This window comes from Tetrao urogallus, assembly GCF_951394365.1.
Source record: "Tetrao urogallus genome assembly, chromosome: 7".
Taxonomy (NCBI): Eukaryota; Metazoa; Chordata; class Aves; order Galliformes; family Phasianidae; genus Tetrao; species Tetrao urogallus.
In genome coordinates, this window is record NC_136820.1 from 44878019 (window position 1) to 44897891 (window position 19873).

At 38.5% G+C, this 19873-nt stretch overlaps 1 protein-coding gene across 1 annotated transcript in view; it reads left to right on the forward strand.

The window, feature by feature from the left end:
• KMT2C (lysine methyltransferase 2C) overlaps positions 1-19873 on the forward strand; it is a gene marked incomplete at both ends in the record, with an annotated part of 185447 nt that overhangs the window by 78291 nt on the left and 87283 nt on the right. The window contains 2 exons of the mRNA XM_079538074.1: positions 51-187; positions 1827-1936. Coding sequence (XP_079394200.1) covers positions 51-187; positions 1827-1936 — 247 coding nt within the window. The remainder of the gene's footprint in view (positions 1-50; positions 188-1826; positions 1937-19873) is intronic.

The following is a 19873-nucleotide window of genomic DNA, read 5'->3' on the forward strand; positions in this document are numbered from 1 at the left end:
GTCACTTCTAAGTTTGTTTGTTTTTTTTTCTCTTCTGCTTCCTGGCACAGATCTCGATTAAGTACATCATGTACGAGTGTCAGCACCCAAACTGCTTCTGACGATCAGGTTGTCAAATTCTGGGATGAACTCAGTTTAGTTGGCTTACCAGATGACATTGATGTTCAAGCCTTATTTGAGCCAACAGGTAAGATTCATTTCTCTCCTCGTTTCTCATCCATCTGTGTGGGTACAGTAGCTATACTGACAATGAATGAAGCTTTTCAGCTTTTTCAGCTGATTTTTTGTGCTCTGGTGTTTGTCAGGTATTCAATTTTGCATTCCTTACTTTTGCCAGTGTTACGTGGTGTTTCTGTGTGGTTTCCAATTCATGTACCAGACAGACAGTCCTAGTGATGGGACTTGGTTGGTTAGGTTGATTGTCAGACTTGGTGATCTTGGAGATCTTTTCAGTTGTTCAGTTAGTAATATCTTCAACATCCTGATTGTATTTTGGGGAGGAAAAAAAAAGAAGTGTGACTCAGCTTAATATAATTCTTAAAGTCTGAATTCTATAGCTTAACCCTCCACAATGGCAGCGTGAAGTTAGGTGATCTAAAATAAAGGAAGGAAAGATTTAAAAGAGAAGATATCGGAAGAACAACAGATTTATGCTCACATGTTTCCAGTATCTGCAGATTTTCTGTCAAAAAAACTGTATGCTTTGTCATCTGTTCTTTCATTTTAATGGAGCTTCTCTTTTTAGTCAGTTATGAATTACTTTTGTGGAAAGCATTTATGTCCTCACGCTTTGATGCCAAGAGTCCATTCACATATTTTACCTCAAAAATGCAAATATGTTTCTTCTTAACCCAGTGCAAGTATACAAATGTCATTCTTTCATGAGTGTAGAAACTGATTTTGAAGTTTAATTAGAAAAAAATAAGGTTTTGTTCTAAATTGTTATACTGTAGTGTGTAGGGCGGGGGGGTGATCAATCTAAATTATTTTAAGTTGTCATTATTATTTGTCCATGAATCTTCCCAGGCCCTTGCAGAACTTCTTGGGGAGTTTGTTTTGTTTTTGTGGCTGAAGGATGAAATTGGCCAACTGCAATACCTAATTTCAGCAGCTAGTGTAAAGCATTGTTTCAAATGTACTAAAAAGCTGTCTCAGAGTTCCTTCAGAAGTATTCTTTATTTGCAGCTGGTTTTCCCATGATTGAATTAGAAACGCATTTTAAAGTGTTCCCGTTGAATTCTGCACATTCTCCTTGTGCAGATACTGAGTTATCAATAAAACATTTCTGCTTGTATCTGCTTAATGCTTTTGTTGTATTGGCACAGTTCTATGTGCTGTGGTGCATTTTGGACTTTAAAAAGTTTTATGTAGAATTCTGAAGCATCGTTTGAGTGCATTCCACATAAACACACAGATCTGCGTGCAGTCACTGGGAAATGTAAGTTAATAGTATATATGTAGATGAATGTTATCTGCAGTAAAACCCAGGATCTGATACAACTCTGTGTCTCATGCACAGACATTTTGTATACACCCCTGTTATGATTCTATGGTCAGGCATCTGAAAACTAGAAACAGATGCACAGAGTGTACCACGATGAAGTGAGAGACTTTTTATGTGTCAAAAGGTTGCAGTGTGTTTAACATTTGATAATATCTGCAGTATATTTGATGTTTGGTAATCAGACCACTAAATATTGCAATGAGAAGAGCAAGAGGAGAGACTATTTGTCTGGCAAGTGTGTACTATTAGAACTGAGTTTTGTGCTAACAGGAAATGCTTTATAGAGCTGTAAAACTGAAGCTGCTCTCTCCCATTGCATTAGGTCATTGCTGGGCTCATCAACGCTGTGCAGAGTGGTCATTGGGAGTCTGCCAGACTGAAGAGCAGCTATCGGTGAACGTGGACAAAGCTGTTGTCTCAGGGAGCACAGAAGTGAGTAAAATGATGAGGGTGCTTGAATAGGTGGTGGGGTGGGGCTGAAAAACAAGCAGGAAACAAATGCCACACAAGGTATTGCCAACAGTATCCACGTACAGATCTCTGAGCTTACGTTCATAATAGTGGTTTTTTGTACAAGTCTTAGTGATAAAACCCTACTCTTGCAATTTCTTCAAGAGACTTAATGATAGATTCCATGCAATTCCATTAATTCTCACTGCAAGTCCTCTTCTAGGGTAAGTGGAATGTGGAAAGTACACAGCTGAGCAATATACAGATAAAAAAAAAAAAGCTGAGTTCAAATTAGCAAATTCCCTGCTCAACAGAGGAAAGTTTTTGTTTGCTGGTTTATATTCTGAAATGTTATGACTCATATAATACAAAAATTCTCAAGCTAGAAAGTTGATACAGGAAAACTAGTGTTTACTGCCAAGCCTGTGTTGTTATTGTAAATACTGATAGAAAGATGTTGTTCTGAAAGTAATAGGAGATATTACTTTTGGGGCAACCCAGATAGGTAGTGTTTCTCTATGAAATGGCAGGGACTTGTGATAAAGCAGACACCTTTGAAAGGGATGGTCTCCTTTTGGCATTGTGTTGGAGCGATGAGGAGACCTATTTCACATAGTCTTTACTATTTGTGGCTGTATTTTTCTCAGTCATGTTTACTGGATTATTTTAATAATTTTATTTTCTCTGTTAATCAGTTGTGCTATCAGCAAATGTGCATAATTTTGCTGTCTTCCCAATGATCATGCTAAGGCTTATTTTTTAATTGCTTCTTAAAGTTCTGCATTATGTTAAAATAACAAAACAATGTGGAAGATGCCAGTAAATGTTCTCCATTGTGTGGAGTAAAAAGCTGTTTTAAATCGGCCTTTCAATATGAGCTGTACAATACAGTTTTCCTTGTGCCATCTGCTTTTGCATGCACTCATACTGAATAAATGCTTTACTTTGAATAATATAATTGATTTCTGTGCGTCTGCTTTCAATGTTGAAGACTACTCAGAGTGAATGAACCTGACAGAACTGAGTTCTAAACGAGTTTGAAGATGTTAAAACATTCATATGTGTGTGCATGTATAAAAAGAATGGAAAGAACAAGGTTAGGTTTCTATCTGTCTATCCATCCATCCATCATTTTTATATCTCACTGTAGGTTTTGGTTACCTTTCTTTCTTAACTAGCTATGGTGGTGGTTTGTAGTCATTCTGTTATCCTCTCATTGCCATCCGTGGCCTTTTTCCAATTCATAAGCTGGTTTATGACAGGCTCCTCGTAGTGTTAAAGCTTGTACTTTGCTCTGTTGAATTTCATCCTGGTTGCATTATTTCAGTTCTGCTTCTTTCTGTATGGTACTGTGCTCCTCCCTGCTATTGGTGGTACCTCAGCCTGATGCCATTAGCACACTTTCAGTTGGATGTAGGTGTTTATAATGCAAATATTTAACAACGTATTTTTGAAGAGTTCCACATCTCTCTGGTGCAGTACAATTCCTGTTTCAGTCTTGTCTTTCCTTGAGCCATTGTGTAGCTTCTCTACTCACCATCTCAAATTCTGCTATTAATTTTTTTAGGTTAGTCTGTTGCAAATGTTTTCAGTGCACTGCATAGAGATGAGAGAGTTTTGAATCAAGTGCCATTGTACGTACTTTCTTTTCTATTCAGGCCTTGCTGAATATCTTGAGAAACTTTTTTCCCTTCAGCACAGCAGTCAGCCAACAAAGGAAGCAGTTGTTTTGGTCATTCTGTTTTGTCCTTCTTACGAAGTCCCCGGGGAGAGAGCAACAGTGAGAGCGTAAGGGAGATTGATTGTAGAGGAGCAGCTGGACTGAATGGGTCATCTTCAGCCCACTGTCTCCAGGGATGGCTTTGCTGCTATTTTTTTAAGAAATAAGCTGCAAACTCCTCTGTAGTTCTCTGTTCCTGAGTGTGGAGCAGCACTGTGGGGGCTGCATAGAGTTGTGTGCAACTGCTTTGTTGTGTCTGTAGTGCTTGGTCGTCATTTTTCACTGTCCTCAGTGCTTCAAAACTTGTCACTCAGCTAAAGAAGGCACAAAGAAGTTGAAGACGCTCATCATATTCTGCTGCAAAAACTTTTCTTTGTGCAAGGCTTTTCCGAAGGTATTGAATGAGTGGGATAGCAATTCATTTCGTGTACTTTTTAGCATTTACAGCTGCTTGCATTTTGCATTTGCTAACATTTTGGGCTTCTTTCTAGTGTGATGTTACTGCATTTTAAGAGCGAAGTATCTGCTTGAATGTTCTGAGCACTGTTGGCAGCGCAGATGCAAGTATGTGCTCAGGGCTTACAGAAGAATAATTTAAATAAAAACAGGCTGTATGTTATTTCCCCTACTTGCCACAAATTCGTTTTTTATGTTGTTGTTGTTTGGGGATTTCTGGCTTCTTGGAAGTCCCTCTGGCATCCCATGGGTTTCTGATGTGGTTTGTAGCATTGACATCTTTCTTTAGCTTGGAAAGTACTTTTTCTTTTCCTTATCTTTGCACAGAGATTATTTTTTGACATGCAATAACCTTTTTCTTGATAGTGAAGTCTTTAGGGTTAGGTAATGCAAGCTGTGGAGAGCAATTTGTTGCTTTTCTTACCTTTGAGGGTGTCTCTCAAAGTTACATTGATGTTACATTGATGTTTCTCATTTGTTAGGATGTCTATTGTTTGCAAATCTGTTCTAACTGGATATGACAGTGTTTCTTGTTACTCTGTTTACCAGTTGAGATGTCCATTTGGCTTCATTGAACTTGTGATTGCATTAATGAAGCTCGTGTGGACATACATACTCTGGAATAGATCAAGGAATTATGTTATTTCTTTTTGGGTTCTCCTCTTGGCCTTTGTTTTCTGAAGGCTTTAAAAACAATACTGCAGAGATGTCAGTGTCTGCATTTCACAAAATGGTCTGCTTAGTGTTTCTTTCTTTCTTCAGTTGGTTCTTTCCACTCACTCATTTTATTACTCAGGCACCTGACCAATGTCTTGCATGTCTTTGCATCAAGACATAGGTGGGCTCTTTGTCTTTCCTTCCATATTGCTGTAGCCCTTATGGATGCTAAGTTGATTCATTTAATCTCACTGCTTACCTCTCTTACCAGCAACTGAAGAGTTCATTTTCTCAGAACCACGTTTCGAACTAAAAAAGCCCTAAGGCAGAGCTGCTGATAGAGGTGGTGAGTGTAGCTGTCAGACCTTCATTCAGGATCCTTCATAAGAGTTCAGATTTTTAGCTCTGGAGCTTGAATAGTGTTTGAATACGCTTTCATGGGGCTCTGGAGTCATTTTGTTACAAGTTTTGAAAGAAAAGACTGATGATATAGAGGAGAAAGCTTCCTATCACTTACTCGATCAAAAACTTATCTTCATTGCTTATAGTTTATAAGTGCTCTTCTCAGTACATTAAAAAAAAAAATTCCACAGTAAAGAAGTTGTCATATTGCCAATGTTATGAAGAGTTGGTTTTTCTTAGAGATATTTGTGCTAAGATGCAGAGATGATACTGAAATGGAGACGTGAAATAAAGCAAAGGAAAATGACTGGACAGAAATCAGAGGATTTATTAAAAAATACAAACACCAAACAATAGTAGATGTGGATAAACAGAGGGTTCTGGTCTTCTTTGTATTTCTGGCTTCAGTGTTATATTTTCTTTATGACTCTGGCTTTTGATGCTTGGATGAATGATACAGGGTGAGCTTACTGGCACTGCCATTTAAAATGGAGGCCCTTAGGGCTTATGTCTGCTCAGCTCTTAGCGAGAGTGGTTTCTGAAGTATTTTCAAGTCTTTTTAAATACTACTTTATAATTTCCTTATTCATTTTACATATATTGAGTAGGTGGCTGTTGCTTTACAGTCTGCTCAGGAAAAATAGAGTTCACTACTCATCTGCCTTACGTTGTCTAGGCATAACTCTTCTTTATGCTGCAAAGTCCCACATCTCTGCATTATCCCCTAATTGCTGAAAGCTCTCTGCTCCTGTCTTGAGCATCTTGCACTCTAAACTACAGCAGTGTACACCAAAATTGCAGTAAATTGCCTTGAAGGACCCTGGTGGGCTGGGCAGATTTTAGCAATAGGGGTTACATGGCTTGCCTAGGAAGGGAAAATGATTTGTGGTAATGGTTTAAGGAAGTTGTGCAAATCACAGTGTAATAAGGTAGGGTTTTTTTTGTTGTTTATTTTATTTTTAAATATGTAATTAGCCCAATTAAAGGAGTGGATTTAAGGAGGACTCAGTAGGTAATGTTTGGACAGCTTCTGTTGACAAGAAAGCAATGTAATGTCAACTTTCTCAGCCAGCTCTCTCTTGTGATAGGACGCAGAGAACAGTTTACAAGTTTGGGAGAGCTTACCAAGGATAGCAGAGTCAAAGAAAACAGTGTTGGTGGAAACTGAGGAGGTTCCTATCAGCTTAAAGACTGAGTAAAGGCAACATAGTACTGTTGAAGCATCTGAAGGAGTCATCCCAAAATACAGTATTATTCTGTTTTCATTTTGTAAGATTTCTCTTAACTCTGAGATGCTGTATGGCTCCTTGTGTATTTATCCACTTGAGAGCTTTCATTTTTCCAGCAACAGCCAAGTGTTTTTTCAGGACCGAGGCTCTCACAACCAGAGAGCTGAGAAATTGCTCTCATCTTCTCCCACCCATCCATTTTTTTTCAGTTAATCAGGCAGTATCTCCTCTCAGGAGCAGGCAGCTGTTTTCTGCTCCTGCTGAGTTCCTGAAGGCTGTTTGGCGTGTTATCGCTGCTGAGAACTGGAGGACTTGTTGCTTTGCATCGAGGCAAGCTAATCAATAGCATCTTGCCTTGTTCCAAACTATAAAACACTCTGCTGTCTTGACACTCTTCTTTCCTGTATGCCCTTTTCTCTTGGTAACACAGTCTTTACTTTTATTTAACGCAATTTCCCTTGATTTCTGCTACCAGAGGCAGGAGGTTGTTTGTGGATGCTTCCAACTTGGAGCGATGTAACAAGGCTGATGCATTAAATTCTCAGTTGATTATTTTTTTCTTATAATCCTTTGTACCTACAGTGTTTTTTAGTTCTTTGCTTAAGACTCAGTTTGAGCATGATTCTTGTGAAACTAAACTGTAAGGAGGAAAAAAAATGGAGGAGAAAGTTGAAAACCAGTTAAAACACACAGGTTGTTTGTTTGTTTGAAGTGTTTGCCCACAGTTGGAATATAACCTCACCTCTTAGCCTCAGGAATTCCTCTAGGGATTTGTAGGCATTTTCCTGCTGTTGAAGACAAATCTTGTACTTCAAGGAAAGACGCAGTGACTACAGGTATGGCTTTGGTACCTAATGTTTTAATAATGTAAATTGTCTTCTGCGACCTAATCTGTTCCAGAACAGTTTGCATTTTGGTCACCTAAAGTCAGATCATCTGTGTTGTGGAGAATATGAATCAGGCAGTTCTCACAGCTTGTTAAATGCCACCAGGAATGCTATGCCAATGAATTTATAACTGTATTTTCCAAGCTCCGCAAAGCAGCCATGGCATCTTAAAATGATCATAGCTGTTTTTGTTTTACTCTACATAATTCTTCTGGAATACCCTTGTATACCATAAATGATGCCAACACGGCTTTGGCAAATCCGCTGAGGTTTAGGAGCTGCTGTGGGAACCAGTATGTGTTCAGTTTTTTGCAGATCCTGCAGCTGAGAACAGATATTTTCCTCTTCAGCAAGATTTTAAAACTTAGTTCTCATTAATACTGCCTCATGAGCAATGATTTAAATATTCTTCCCTTGGAATTAAAATAAGCTGTGCCATGACAGACTGTTGTTTATTGAATGACACTGTCCCATAGCAGCTGCTTTGCAAGGCATACGTGAAAATAGAGGAGCAGGGCGTAGGGCAGGAGTGAGAACAAGCAGACAAGAAGGAAGAAGGCTGACATTTGAAATTACTAGATCATTAAAAAAATCACCCTCTCCCGTTTTCTTCTATAATCTGGTTCTAGGAATCAGGCAAAAAAGTAGATTTGATACAAAAAGAAAACCAGCTTTTTGCCTAGTAGTTGGTTTTGTCCCTACAGTCACTTTTGCCAGATTTTTATTATTATTTTTAAATTATCCAGTGGGATTCTGTGCATCCCATTTTTAATTCTGCAGTGTAACACAGAAGAAAAATGTGTCGTTCTCACATGTGAAGGATTTTGCTTCCTACCAGAACACACTCTTTTTAAATCTACAAACTTTAGGGTTCAGCTTTCGGAAGACAGTTGTCAGTGTCCTCAGTTGTTCTATAAACTACATTTGCTGGTACAAAATTTTTCTATATCCCTGACAGTACTTAAGAAAATCTATTTGGAACTGAACAACATGAATCAAGAACTCTTTTATGCTTTTAATGTGTCTTCATAATTATTTAAGCATGTTAGGTATGGCTACCTTAGAATGTAATGAGACTCCACCCTTGAGCATCGGTCCTGAGCAAAGTATTTAAATGTTGGAGGGGATTCCTGTCATGTAAAAAGGTCTGTCCCAGTGGTATGGTTACAGAGTGAGAGGCAGCAGCATGGGGAAGAAATGGGGTAATAAAAAGTCCAGGCAACTTTGGTGAAAGATGGACTCTGAAATAGATTTTCATTTTGACTTTTCCATTTACAGAGGCAGAAAACTTCATTTATTTTCCTTGCATTTTTGATGTAGTTGTTGCTCACTTGTGAATGTTTTGATAGCTAAGCACTGCACACTCAGTGTATGTTGATGAATGTTTAGAAATTTCAGGACTTGCTGGGTGGTTGGGTTCATAACAAGTACATTGATGTCACTTTTCAGTCTTCCTAGTAGTTGCTAGCTTATAACTTGCTGTCATTATAATTTGGTCCTGTTGATGAGAAAAAAGGAGCACGTGATAATGTGAGACTAATTTAGCTATGGCTAATTTTTATCTTGTCTTTTAATGAGTTGATTCTGTTGACAAAAGAAGGGAAGGCATTAATTTACGAGCCATGGTTTGAAGGAGTATTTGGTTCCTGAGATGAAGCAGTGGAAAAGATGCATGTTTAGATTTGGATTTTGGCTGTTTTTTTTTTTTTTTTTTTTTTTTGAGGTTTTCTGTTGATTCACTTTGCTGTGTGCCTTCTGTGAAGTAGCAGCTGTGTTTTCATCCCTACCTTTTTGCTTCCAAATAGATGGGAAAAAAAATAGTGAGTGCATCAACATGGGCAGTGCTACTGTCAGTATAACTCATTGATGATAGCGAAAGTGTGTGTTGTTCTCTGGTGCAGACCAAGTTCGTGCTAAAGCTTCACTCCTGCCACCTTTGCAAAGGAAAATGCATTTTAGTTTATCTAATAAACTTTATTTAGAATAAGAGAGACCTTTCCATAAGCAGTCAGTTTTTTTCAGTGCATTAATACAATTCCTGTGACTTCATTGCCCAGTTCCCCCTGTGCTCTCCAGGTCTGAACAAAGCACAGTGTCACCTTGCAGAGGTGGGTCTGTGCAAATGCTGTCTCTCCCACTAACTGCACTTCTGGAACGTAGGAGCCAGCAGGGAGGGCAAACCCTGTTGTTCCTCAGGGTGCACAAGCCTCCTGAAGACAGAGTTGGTATGGCTTCATCTAAAGGAAGTGTTTTATTCTGCCGCTTCACATATTCCTTTGTTCTCTCTGTGGAGTGCTGCGGTTGGTCCTGCTGTAGCACCAGGATAGCAGGGTCAGCCTTACAGTCTTCACTTTGTGGGGTTTTCAAGGTGAATCCTTAGAAATACGCACCTCTCTTGAATCTTGGATTTTGAATATCTGGGTCCTTGTATCAGGGAAGAGAGACAGTTACCACACAGAAATTTCTGAGGGGGTTTTGATGCTGAACAGAATTGGGTATTGCAGATGCGAGGGGCAGTCTGTGAAGTGTAGGAAGCAGGAAAATGGGCTGGGGGCACCAGAAAAGCAGCAGCAGTAGCACAGAAATGAAAGCCAAAAAGCTTGGCTGAGAAACATGAAAGGGCTTATGTTCCTGAAGGAATTTCCAGTGCAGGTTTCCTTTATTCGGTAACATTCACTGAAATAATTTACTGAAAGCTCTGAAGTAAAATTGTTTAGTGTGAGTTCCAAACTGGTAAAGTGAGTTTCACAAAGGCCTTTTCTTCCTTTTTGCATGACTTGAGTAGAAAACACTTCTTCCATAATATGCCCAAAGAAAATCCTTACCTTCTCCTCCTCCTCTCGTCCTGGTGCCTTTCTTAAATGTTGCTCCAAGCACCGGGGCGATGAACTGAAGTTTGTGTTGAGGCAGCACTCTTGCTGGGCATTTGATTTCAGGAGTTTCTATCTCTACCAAGTTATTTTGGGGCCTTACGTACAGCGTGTTAAAAAAGGACAGAACCTGATCTCTGAAGAGTAAAAGAAGTCCCCTAAAGATCATCGTTTTTGGTCGAGACTGGGCTCTTCCTCACAGAGTGCCTCTGTGTGCTGTACAGAGTAACCCATGGTGGTGCTTAGCTGTAGGACACAGGGAGGTGGCTGCTGCTGCTCTTAAATGTTTGGTCTATTTATGCCATTAATATTTTCAGCAGATACGTGTGTGTATACATATGTGTGTGTATGTGTGTAAATATATGTGTGTGTGTATATATATATATATATGTATATATGTGTATATATATATAAGCAGAAAACCATCTCAAAGCAAGTATACCTATCAAAACTTAAATAAGACAGTGTAGCAGTACCAACCAATTCCTACCTTTTGTAGATAGTCGAGTACAAACCTCATTTTCCTGCCTTACTCCCATCTCCCTTGTGGCTCCTGTTTATTTAAATATGTCATATTCAGTCTTTTTAAAAATGGCTGATAGATCTTTTGTAGTTAATGTTGGTTAGTTTTAGTTAAGACTATGTGCTCTTGATGCTGTGAGCATTATAGAAATAAGGCATCTCTTCTGCCTTCGGAAGTTTATTCTTTCAAAGATAGCACTTGGACGAAAGGAAAAACACCCCAGTGGTACATTGCTGAGGTGTAGCATTGCTTTTGGGCACTGATAGACAGCTAGAATCTAATCCTTTTGTAGCTGTTTCCCTTGTAAATAATGTATTATTCAATTATATATCTTTTTTTTTTTTTTCATGGACGTTGGTCACATTGTTTTTTGTAACAAGAACTCTGAAGTTCAAACTCAATACTGAAGTTAGAGTTCTACAATGTATTTGGTTATTCCAGTCAAAAGAGTCTTAGTAGTAGCCTTTTTCCTGCTAATTGTAGATTATTTTCTGCTATGGGTCTTCATTTAGGGCTTCCACCTATCCTCAAAAAATCACACGAGCGTATTTTAGTTTGAAACTCAGGAGTACACATCCTACTCTGTTGGCATCAGTTTGCTTTTTAAGCAGTAGCTCAAAAACTGCTGCTGAGATTGGTGTACTCAGCAGCTTGCAAAACCAAAGCATTAGCAAAAAATAGTTTGGAATTCCCTGAAGGTTTTGTTATTAACTTCCACTAGTGTAAGTTATGTTCCAGAGTTGCAGATTGAGCGTATACATTACAGGCATCAGTACAAGGCAGTCCCATTAATGCAGGTGTCCTTGAGTGTTGTTTTCCGTTGTTGTTTTTTCATTTTAATAACATGGAAAAAGTCGTGAGGGACGTGCTATGAATTATTCCCAAACAGGGACCAACTGCCCTTCGTGTGCAAGTCTGTGACACTTGGTGATAAGTGCAGCCACTGCTTGCGGTGAAGCTCCTTTTCCTGATGGTCTTACCTTACTGATACCCATCTCTCTAAGTGAACGGCTTGGTACTATTCATTTTCATCTCTGTAATTGTCCATTTCGCAGATCTTAGGTGGGAGTAAAAAGCAGGCAGGTGATGATAGGTCAGCTGCCACTGATGAACTTGTAGCTGACCCATGCATCAGTCACAAGTAATATTAATAATCCTATTCAATAGTATCGATCGGAAGAACTAATGAAATTCAAATGAGTGCTTCTCGTAAGATGTGTATTTACCTCAGTAGTGTTCATGTATTCCTTTAAAGATGCTTTGTTTCTCTTCAGTACGCTGGGGAAAAAATAGTTGTGAAATAAATGAAGATTTGCTTCCTAGAGCATCTAACATTGGCAAAACAACTGCTACACCTTGAATAGATTGCTGCCACATGGCCTCGCTTCATGTGCATACATGCATTCTACCTGCACTCTGGGCATTTTTCTATTACACATACAGCCTTCTCCGTTTCAATTTTTAATTGGTAAAATACTGTTTTCTTCCATTCAAAAATATTTTTCCATTCAGTTTCTGTATGAAATTGCCTCCCAGAGAAGTGGGCAGAGTGGCAGATTCTGCAGAGTAAATAGTGAATCTGGATCTACACACACTGCTGTCAGATATCCACGCACGTGCTGCTTTGTTGATTTTCTTTCTTTCAGTGACTGCAGGTTGTTATGGCAATATTAGCTGGTGTCTGCATGGTATTCCCAGGGAGATGTGTTGACAAATCATCAACCTTTAAAAGTGAATGGAGATTTGTAAAGAAAGTAGACAAAAAGACAGTTAAGTTGCAATCGTTTCTCTGAGCTTTGAGAGGAAAACACTCATTTTCTACAGTGTAAACGGATTTGCTACCTAGAATAGGGAAGAGTTTCAGGCTTTCCAAATGTCATAATAGGTGAGGTCTTTTTTAATATAACTTGAAATAGATGATGAATTGCTGGGAAGACTGTTAGAGCTGTGCATCCATCACTTCCCAATGTGCCTCAGGCACCTCCCGAATGTTTGCTTTCTGTCAGACTTAAAATATTGTGATGGATCAATCTGCCAGTAAAGGTCGGACCTGGCAGCAGTGCTCACTCATCTGAGAAACCAAAAGGTCAGAGTAGTTAAGGCTCTGGTAAGACCAGAAGCTGAGCATCACCACGTGGTTGTACTCCCACTCTTAATTTCATGTGAGCGTGATGGAGTTGCTGTGTGTTCATTTCTTTAGTCTTTTTGTGCACCAATTCGGTGTTCTTCAGCTTTTCCTGAACTTCATTAATTGAAGTGAATCCGTGGAGTGATGAACTCTTTGTTGCTGTATGGGTGTCTTTAGTGAGCTGCTCAGCCTAGTACTGGGACAGCATTGTTGTTAAAGCTCTGTGCAGAATGAGAGCCATCGTCTGATGCTAAGATTTCCATGCCATCAAATAAAATTGGTTTTAGAAAGCAGCGATTGAATCTGTATGCTTTTAGCCATCTGAACAGTCACTCTGATATTAATGGAACACTCACAGTAAGCAGACTGCGTCTCTTGAAGAGTGTATTTGTAGATGGTGAGCATTGCTAAGCTTAGGAACCACAACAACACAAGAGAATTTCTGCCATGTTCAGGGGCTGGAGTGTAACTGTGATGTGAACTGGCAGTGTAGGCTGTGCCCAGCAACAGGAAAAGCAGAACCCCAAATCGTGAGGCTTGGAATCTCAGATGGGCTCCCATTCTTTCTCCAGACCCATATCTTTTGTTGATCCAAGTTATCTCCTTTCACTGGTTCTGATGTATTATTCATGTGGTTTCAATGTGGTTTTATTTTGATAAAGGAATGGAATTTCCTCAATTTTACTGTAAATGTGAGAAAAAGCTTTTATGGTGTTGTTGTAGTCTTAGTTTAGCTGTAACCAGATAAGAATAAAAACATCAAAAACTCTGTGGCCTGTCACTGGAGATTAAGGGAAAGCATTATGAAGATATAGGACTGTGCTTCATGTAACTATCTGCTACAAATGGAATGGAGACATCATCTAATTGTTTGTGCCTTATTCCTTCAGGAGTGTAAGAAGCCTGTCATCCACAGCAGCAATAAAAGCTGCGCTGTGTCTTGTAGTGGGGAGAAGGATTTTAATGTAGAAGAGACCAGGTGGGAATTGGTGCTGAAACAGAAGTAAATATGTACATTTTCTAAGGGAATCTGTGATGTATAAAACATAACAATATTTCTTGGCAGTTTTTTTCCATTTGATGGCACTAATATCTCTATAATTAAGAGCAATGGAAGCATTTAAAGAAAAACTGTGTACTGTTACAAACCATTCCTTTTTTAATTGAACAGCTGTAATTTCCACCAATGGAACAAACTATATTATAAGAAAATGATTATTAGTTTAAAATGCAAAGTTAAATGAATGCAAAATTAACAAACAGATGGTGAAGAATTATTGTGTTTTATTTCACTCCTGGGTAAAAGGACTCATGCGTGATTGTAAAAATGTCATCACACTTCGTAAACCTGAAAGCAAACAGAATTTGCAGTTGTGCACATCTGTTTTGGGACACTGCTAAAGGGTTAGAAGAATCAACGTTGTTTTCAAATAAGGGCATTCATCAAAAGGATATCATTTGCTTAACAGTTATGGCTTCTGCTAAGCATCAGACCTAATGTTCTGTGGAATTCATTACAAAATTTGGCAGCTTTTTTCTTTGTAAGCTACTGAGGCAGCGTGCTGCAAAACGAAACAAGCAGCCTCTTCTTGTCCCCACATCCTGGATCCCCAGAACAGCAGCTGAATTACCTACAAAATAGTTGGCCTGTGGCTTAAGAATTTTAAATCCATGCTTTAAAATGTTTGCCCAAGGAATGTCGGTGATGTCATAGAGTAAGTGATGAGAAAAACAAGTTGCTTATTTGTGTGGGTCTTTTTTGGTAGTTAATGAACTAAAAACATACATACATAAATACATATATACACACACATATATATATATATGCATATATATACATATAAAAACCAAAGGGTCACCATGCCTGGGGATGAAAGATGGGAGGAATATGAGCAATTGACTCATTCAGTCAAATTGGGAAAAAAAACAACAACCTAAAAGCTCAAGCCAGATGAAACATGTGAAGCTTTTATTAGAAAAGAAATTATATTAATGTTTCAAGCTGGTATTTTCAAAGTATGGCATCTAATTGCTTTATTTGAGCTCAATTTACAAAAATTAGCGAACTGAAGATGTAGGATTTTGTTTACGATGACTCTGTGCCATTTGGAGAATGCAATTTAGAAACAGCCAAGGAAATAGGAATTATGAACAATAAGGTACTGATTGCAGTCAGTGGGGAAGGAATACTAAGGAGGTGCTCACTAATGAGGGAGGTATTAAAAGCAGGAAATTCTTGTATTTTTTTTGTGTGTGTGCGAGCATAATCCAGAGTTCCTTGTTGCCATATCACCACTGTTACCCTGTAAATCAGGTGGATCACTGAGTGTGTATGTAGTGGATTTGCTGACAGTAAGCGTTAAGCCAAGTTAATATATCTACAAAATCTTTCTTAAAAGAACGTGTTGTTAAAACTCCCAGATCAAATACACAAAGTTAGGACATGCCGGCAGACAGGTTGTCTGCACACAATTCATGTCCTTTGTGTACATGCCTGATTACGTGGACTTTGGCTGTATGATCACATGCAGAACAGTGAGTGCCTAATGCACACCAAAGAAGGATGTTAATGTCTCTTTGGTGTTACGTTTTTTTTGTTGTTTTTCAATGTTTAGCTATGTAGACTGTTTAAATAATAGTAAAAAAGAAAGAATTATTTTTTCCTTGTCATTTTTCATTATCATTGTATTGAAACAAGCACATGAAGTACCTGCATATGCATTTTTCCAAAGAGCAGATTTATGAGGCCTTTTTCCGTGTCTTGTTTTCCATTCTTGTCAAGAGAAAACTGTTTTTTTTTTTAGTTTAAATTAAGAATATATATTAATTTGGATGGCCCATTGCTTATTGCCGTGCTGACAAAACCCTTGGTGTGGATTGTCAGTGTTACCAATAGAAGGCTTTTGTCAGCGTGTTTCAGGCAAGCTTCAGCTCAAGGCTGACATCTGAATTTCAGCCTCTGTGTGGACATGCCCTCCTGGGAGCTGTGCTTATGTTCCAGTTACAGCCATTGGAGATCTAGTGGGTATTGTCAATGGGGCCGGAAAATAGACACCTATTGGTTGGTCAGCTGAACTGCAGTGAGGTGTACTCCATAAAATTACCATGTTTCTGCTCAGTGTAGTGGGAAATGAAACCCTTCTTATTATAGGCACAAAATGTAGATACTGAGATGTCTTCATCTCAAGCCTCATGTCATTCAGAAACACGATGCAACTCTATCAGGAGATAATTGTCCGTGATGCTATCAAGTAACTTCCTATTAAGTAACTGCACATAGAATGATGCCAGCCTAGCTGTAGTGATGAAGGCATAACCTACAGATTGCACATGCCACTTTGTGTCCCTGCATGTGATTGAGCATCACAGGAGTTGTGCTGGATCAGGCAGAAAGTTGACTTCAACTCAGTGTCTTTGATGATGACCAGTGCCAGATGTCTTGAGAAGACAATCATTAAACAACAAGTATGTAGCAATATTTCCCCCAGTTATTTTTTGTAAAGCCTCCAACAGTTTGTGGCTTAGACCATGCTCTGCCAGCAAAAAGAAATTTCTACATGTACTTCTTAAGACCTTCCACACATGAAGCAAATGGAACTGGTACAATAGTCTGCTTCCCGAGCCTGCCAAAAAGCAGTCTGAACCAAAACTGAGGATTTCTGTTTTGGCCTTGTTTATCCTGAAGTTGTTGATCCTGGAGCCTAATTATCACAATTTAAACTATGTTAAATGTTACTGATCTTCTCATTGTTGACATGCTAAATAAACAACAAGCTCACATGCCCTTCTTTCACAGTGCTATTAGATGAGAATTGAGGGAATGGTTGTAAGGCATTGGAAGTTAAGACTCACTCAAAACATTTACGTTATCCTAAATCGTGTAGAAAGCAAGGATGTGTATTAAGAAACTGCTTTTCTTCATTTCTCAGTTTGTGTCAAGTTTGGCCAGATTGCAGCTATTCCTGCTTGTCTGTGGTTTTTCACAGTTTTAGAGCAAAAATTGTTGGTTTCTACAATTACAATTTTTCTTAAAAATGTCAGGGTATAGTAACCATTATAGTAATCCTTTAATACAGGCTTTCCTTGTTAATAGCAAGGTTAAATTGTGGTTATTTCCGTTAGCATTTATTGCATTGTACTCCTAAATGCACCGTGGTGCTTAAAATGTTTCATTTGACATTGAAGGTGCTAATGGTCATTAGTATCTTTAAGCAATATCAGCTTTTTTGCTGGATCATGGTCATTAATGAAAATGACTGGAGCTACCAGAAAATGTATCTTAATCTCTGTTTACTCTAGAATTTTGCTGAGGTCAAATTAATGACAAGTCGTGTCCGCTTCTCCTTAGCTATCAGTTCATATTTTGAGAGCCAAGTTGGAAGTTTGTTCTTACTGGTAGTACCTTACATTGTTTCATTAAGAACAGATGGCTTGTGCAGAGTTTTGAATATGCTATAGATTTTAATTATAATTAAAAACACTTCTTGTTAGCGCAGGTTTTGTCAGCTTACCCTTTTAATACAAACTCTTTTTGTTATGTAACTTTGCATAATAAATGCAAATATTTTGTCTTTTTGTTGAAAAACGTTTTGCAAGACAATGCTAACATTTAACTTCATTGTACTAATCAGGTTGCAAGTGAGCTTTTATTCAGAGTTCTTATTTTAGCCTCCATTTAGTGTCTGTGCCTCTTGAGGGTTGTTACTTGTCCATTTGCTGAGGCAGTAATGCTATGAAGTAATAAAATGATAAAATGGGACCTCGTAATTTCTTCATACTGCTGTATGGATCTAGTCTTCCATTGTGCTGAAAATAGATGTCTTTTCTTCATTTTAACTTGCTCAAAATTTTGGAATACGCCACTGAAAATGGGAGGTAGCAGAAGTATGGGTAGGATGAGAACTTCCTTGTCATGGGTGAATGTCTTAGGAGCTTACTGGAGAAAACAATTGGTAACAAATGAGGGACATTTTCAATAGGAAATAATCAGTTGCTGCTGCTTCAATGACATTTATTTTATTCAATATGCTCTGAATAAATAACAGACTGTCTCTTTAGCTTTAGCTTTGTGACACCTCATCACATTTTTGGTGGTTTGTTGTTTTTTTTTTTTCTTTTTTTCTTTTTTTTCCAGTAGAACAGAGCTGTAAAATTATTTGATCCATGAACAGGCAGTGTCCATCTTGCTTCATCCCTTAGAAAGCTTGGCTTCAGCTTCCACCCCTTTGACAGAGCACTGTGTTTTGTGCTCATAGCAGTGAAGTGGAAGGCTCCATGCTGGCTTTTCCTCTCTTCCTGGGCTCAGCACGTACAAGGCACATGCTGTATTTTATCAGAAGTGGGATTTATGTCTCCCTTTCATCTCTGACCATCTTAATACCATATTTTAGTACTAGAATAGTAAAGCAGTACTTGTTACTGAGTTTTATTTAGCAAAGCTTTTATATTTTTTAAATTATTATACTTTTGCTGTTCACATGCTTGCTTTTGTCTTTACAAGCAGTCGAGCTGGCTGCATGCTTGCTCTCCTAGGGTCATAGTGTGGGGCCTATTTTCAGCAAAACATTGGCTTCTACTGCTGGAAAAGTAACTTCTCATCAACAGCTGTTGCCAAAAAAAATCCCTTTGGGCATTTATTTCGTCAGACTGCTTTATATGTCTTATAAATTCAGCAAATGTTGATATTCTGTGCTTTTTATTTGCTTCAGATGATATACACCACATTGTTTTTAAAGTGTGTGTTTTACTTCGCTGCCAAATGCTTTTCATTGCCAGTGCAGTTTAGCAGATGGGTTTGAAGGGTTCAATTAAATGTAATTTGGGCTTCCATTTATCTTCCAGCATCTTTCATGATTCTTTAAATCAACATCAACATTTTTCGAGGCTTTGCATTCATCCTATATTTTGCTCATTTCTAATAATTTCATCATGCAGTCGTACAGCATTTGGAAGAAGGCAGCTCTGATATTACATTGTTATGTACCGCTGTTGATTGGTAGTTTCACAAAACAGATGTGACATTTTAAAATGTTATTAATATTGCTATTTAATCCATCTTCATTATTTCCAGTTTTTAGTGCATGTGATTGTTTGAGTGCTTGCAGTTCTCCGTAGTTTTGTCTCCCATCAGATAAATTTTTAAGGAATTAATGATGGGATCTGGTGAAGACTTCAAATGTCGTTCATTGTTTGAACACTGTTGAATGCTTTCTTGGGGGACCTTTGCTGGGACTTGAGCCCCTCCTGGTTTCCTGTTTCTAATGTTTATCATTGAGTAATGCCTTTGAAAATGTTCTAGCCTGCTTGTAAGAATGAGGACTTGGCTTAACATGGGCCATCTCCATAGGAAGCAGAAATGTCAAGGACGAAGTAATGCCATGGGGTATAGACTGTCATGAAGTTGAAGGCTTTGGGCTGTATCTTCATGACTTCACAGCTGAGTTGTATGATTTACCTCAGACATCTTCCATAAGAGCTCAGTGATTGTATGGTTTCCTAAGATGAGTTTCTTGCATTGCATTGAATTTGCTGGCAGTCCTTAAACATAATTCTATCATTAACTTTTTCACCTGCTTCAAGAACTCCATGCAGCCAGTTGCTTATCTTGTCCTCTGCCCTCTGCTCTGCATTTGGCTACTCAAATAACAGCATACGTCTTTCTCATGCTTGTACCAGGTGTTAGATAGGCAGAGGTGACAAGAGTTGCGGATCTCAGGCCTGCAGACTGAGCGTTGAAGCACGGAGAACTTGGCAGAAGTGATCCTTAGTGACCCACTTTCATTTATAAACAGTCGATCCTTTTACACAGCAGTTGTATTTGGCATAAACCAGTACTTTCTTTTCCTTGCCTGTGATTTGTACTGCAGGCAGACTTTTTGCTAAAAATGTGATGTTTCAAGGATGTCAGCTTAGCAGTTAACACAGTGAACTTTGTGATTTGTGCTTTCATGTGGGTTGGATTTGATATCTGTGGGCTTGTAATAGTACTGTGTTTCATGCCTAATTTCATGCTAGACTTTGAAACACAGAAGAATTACGGTAATAAAT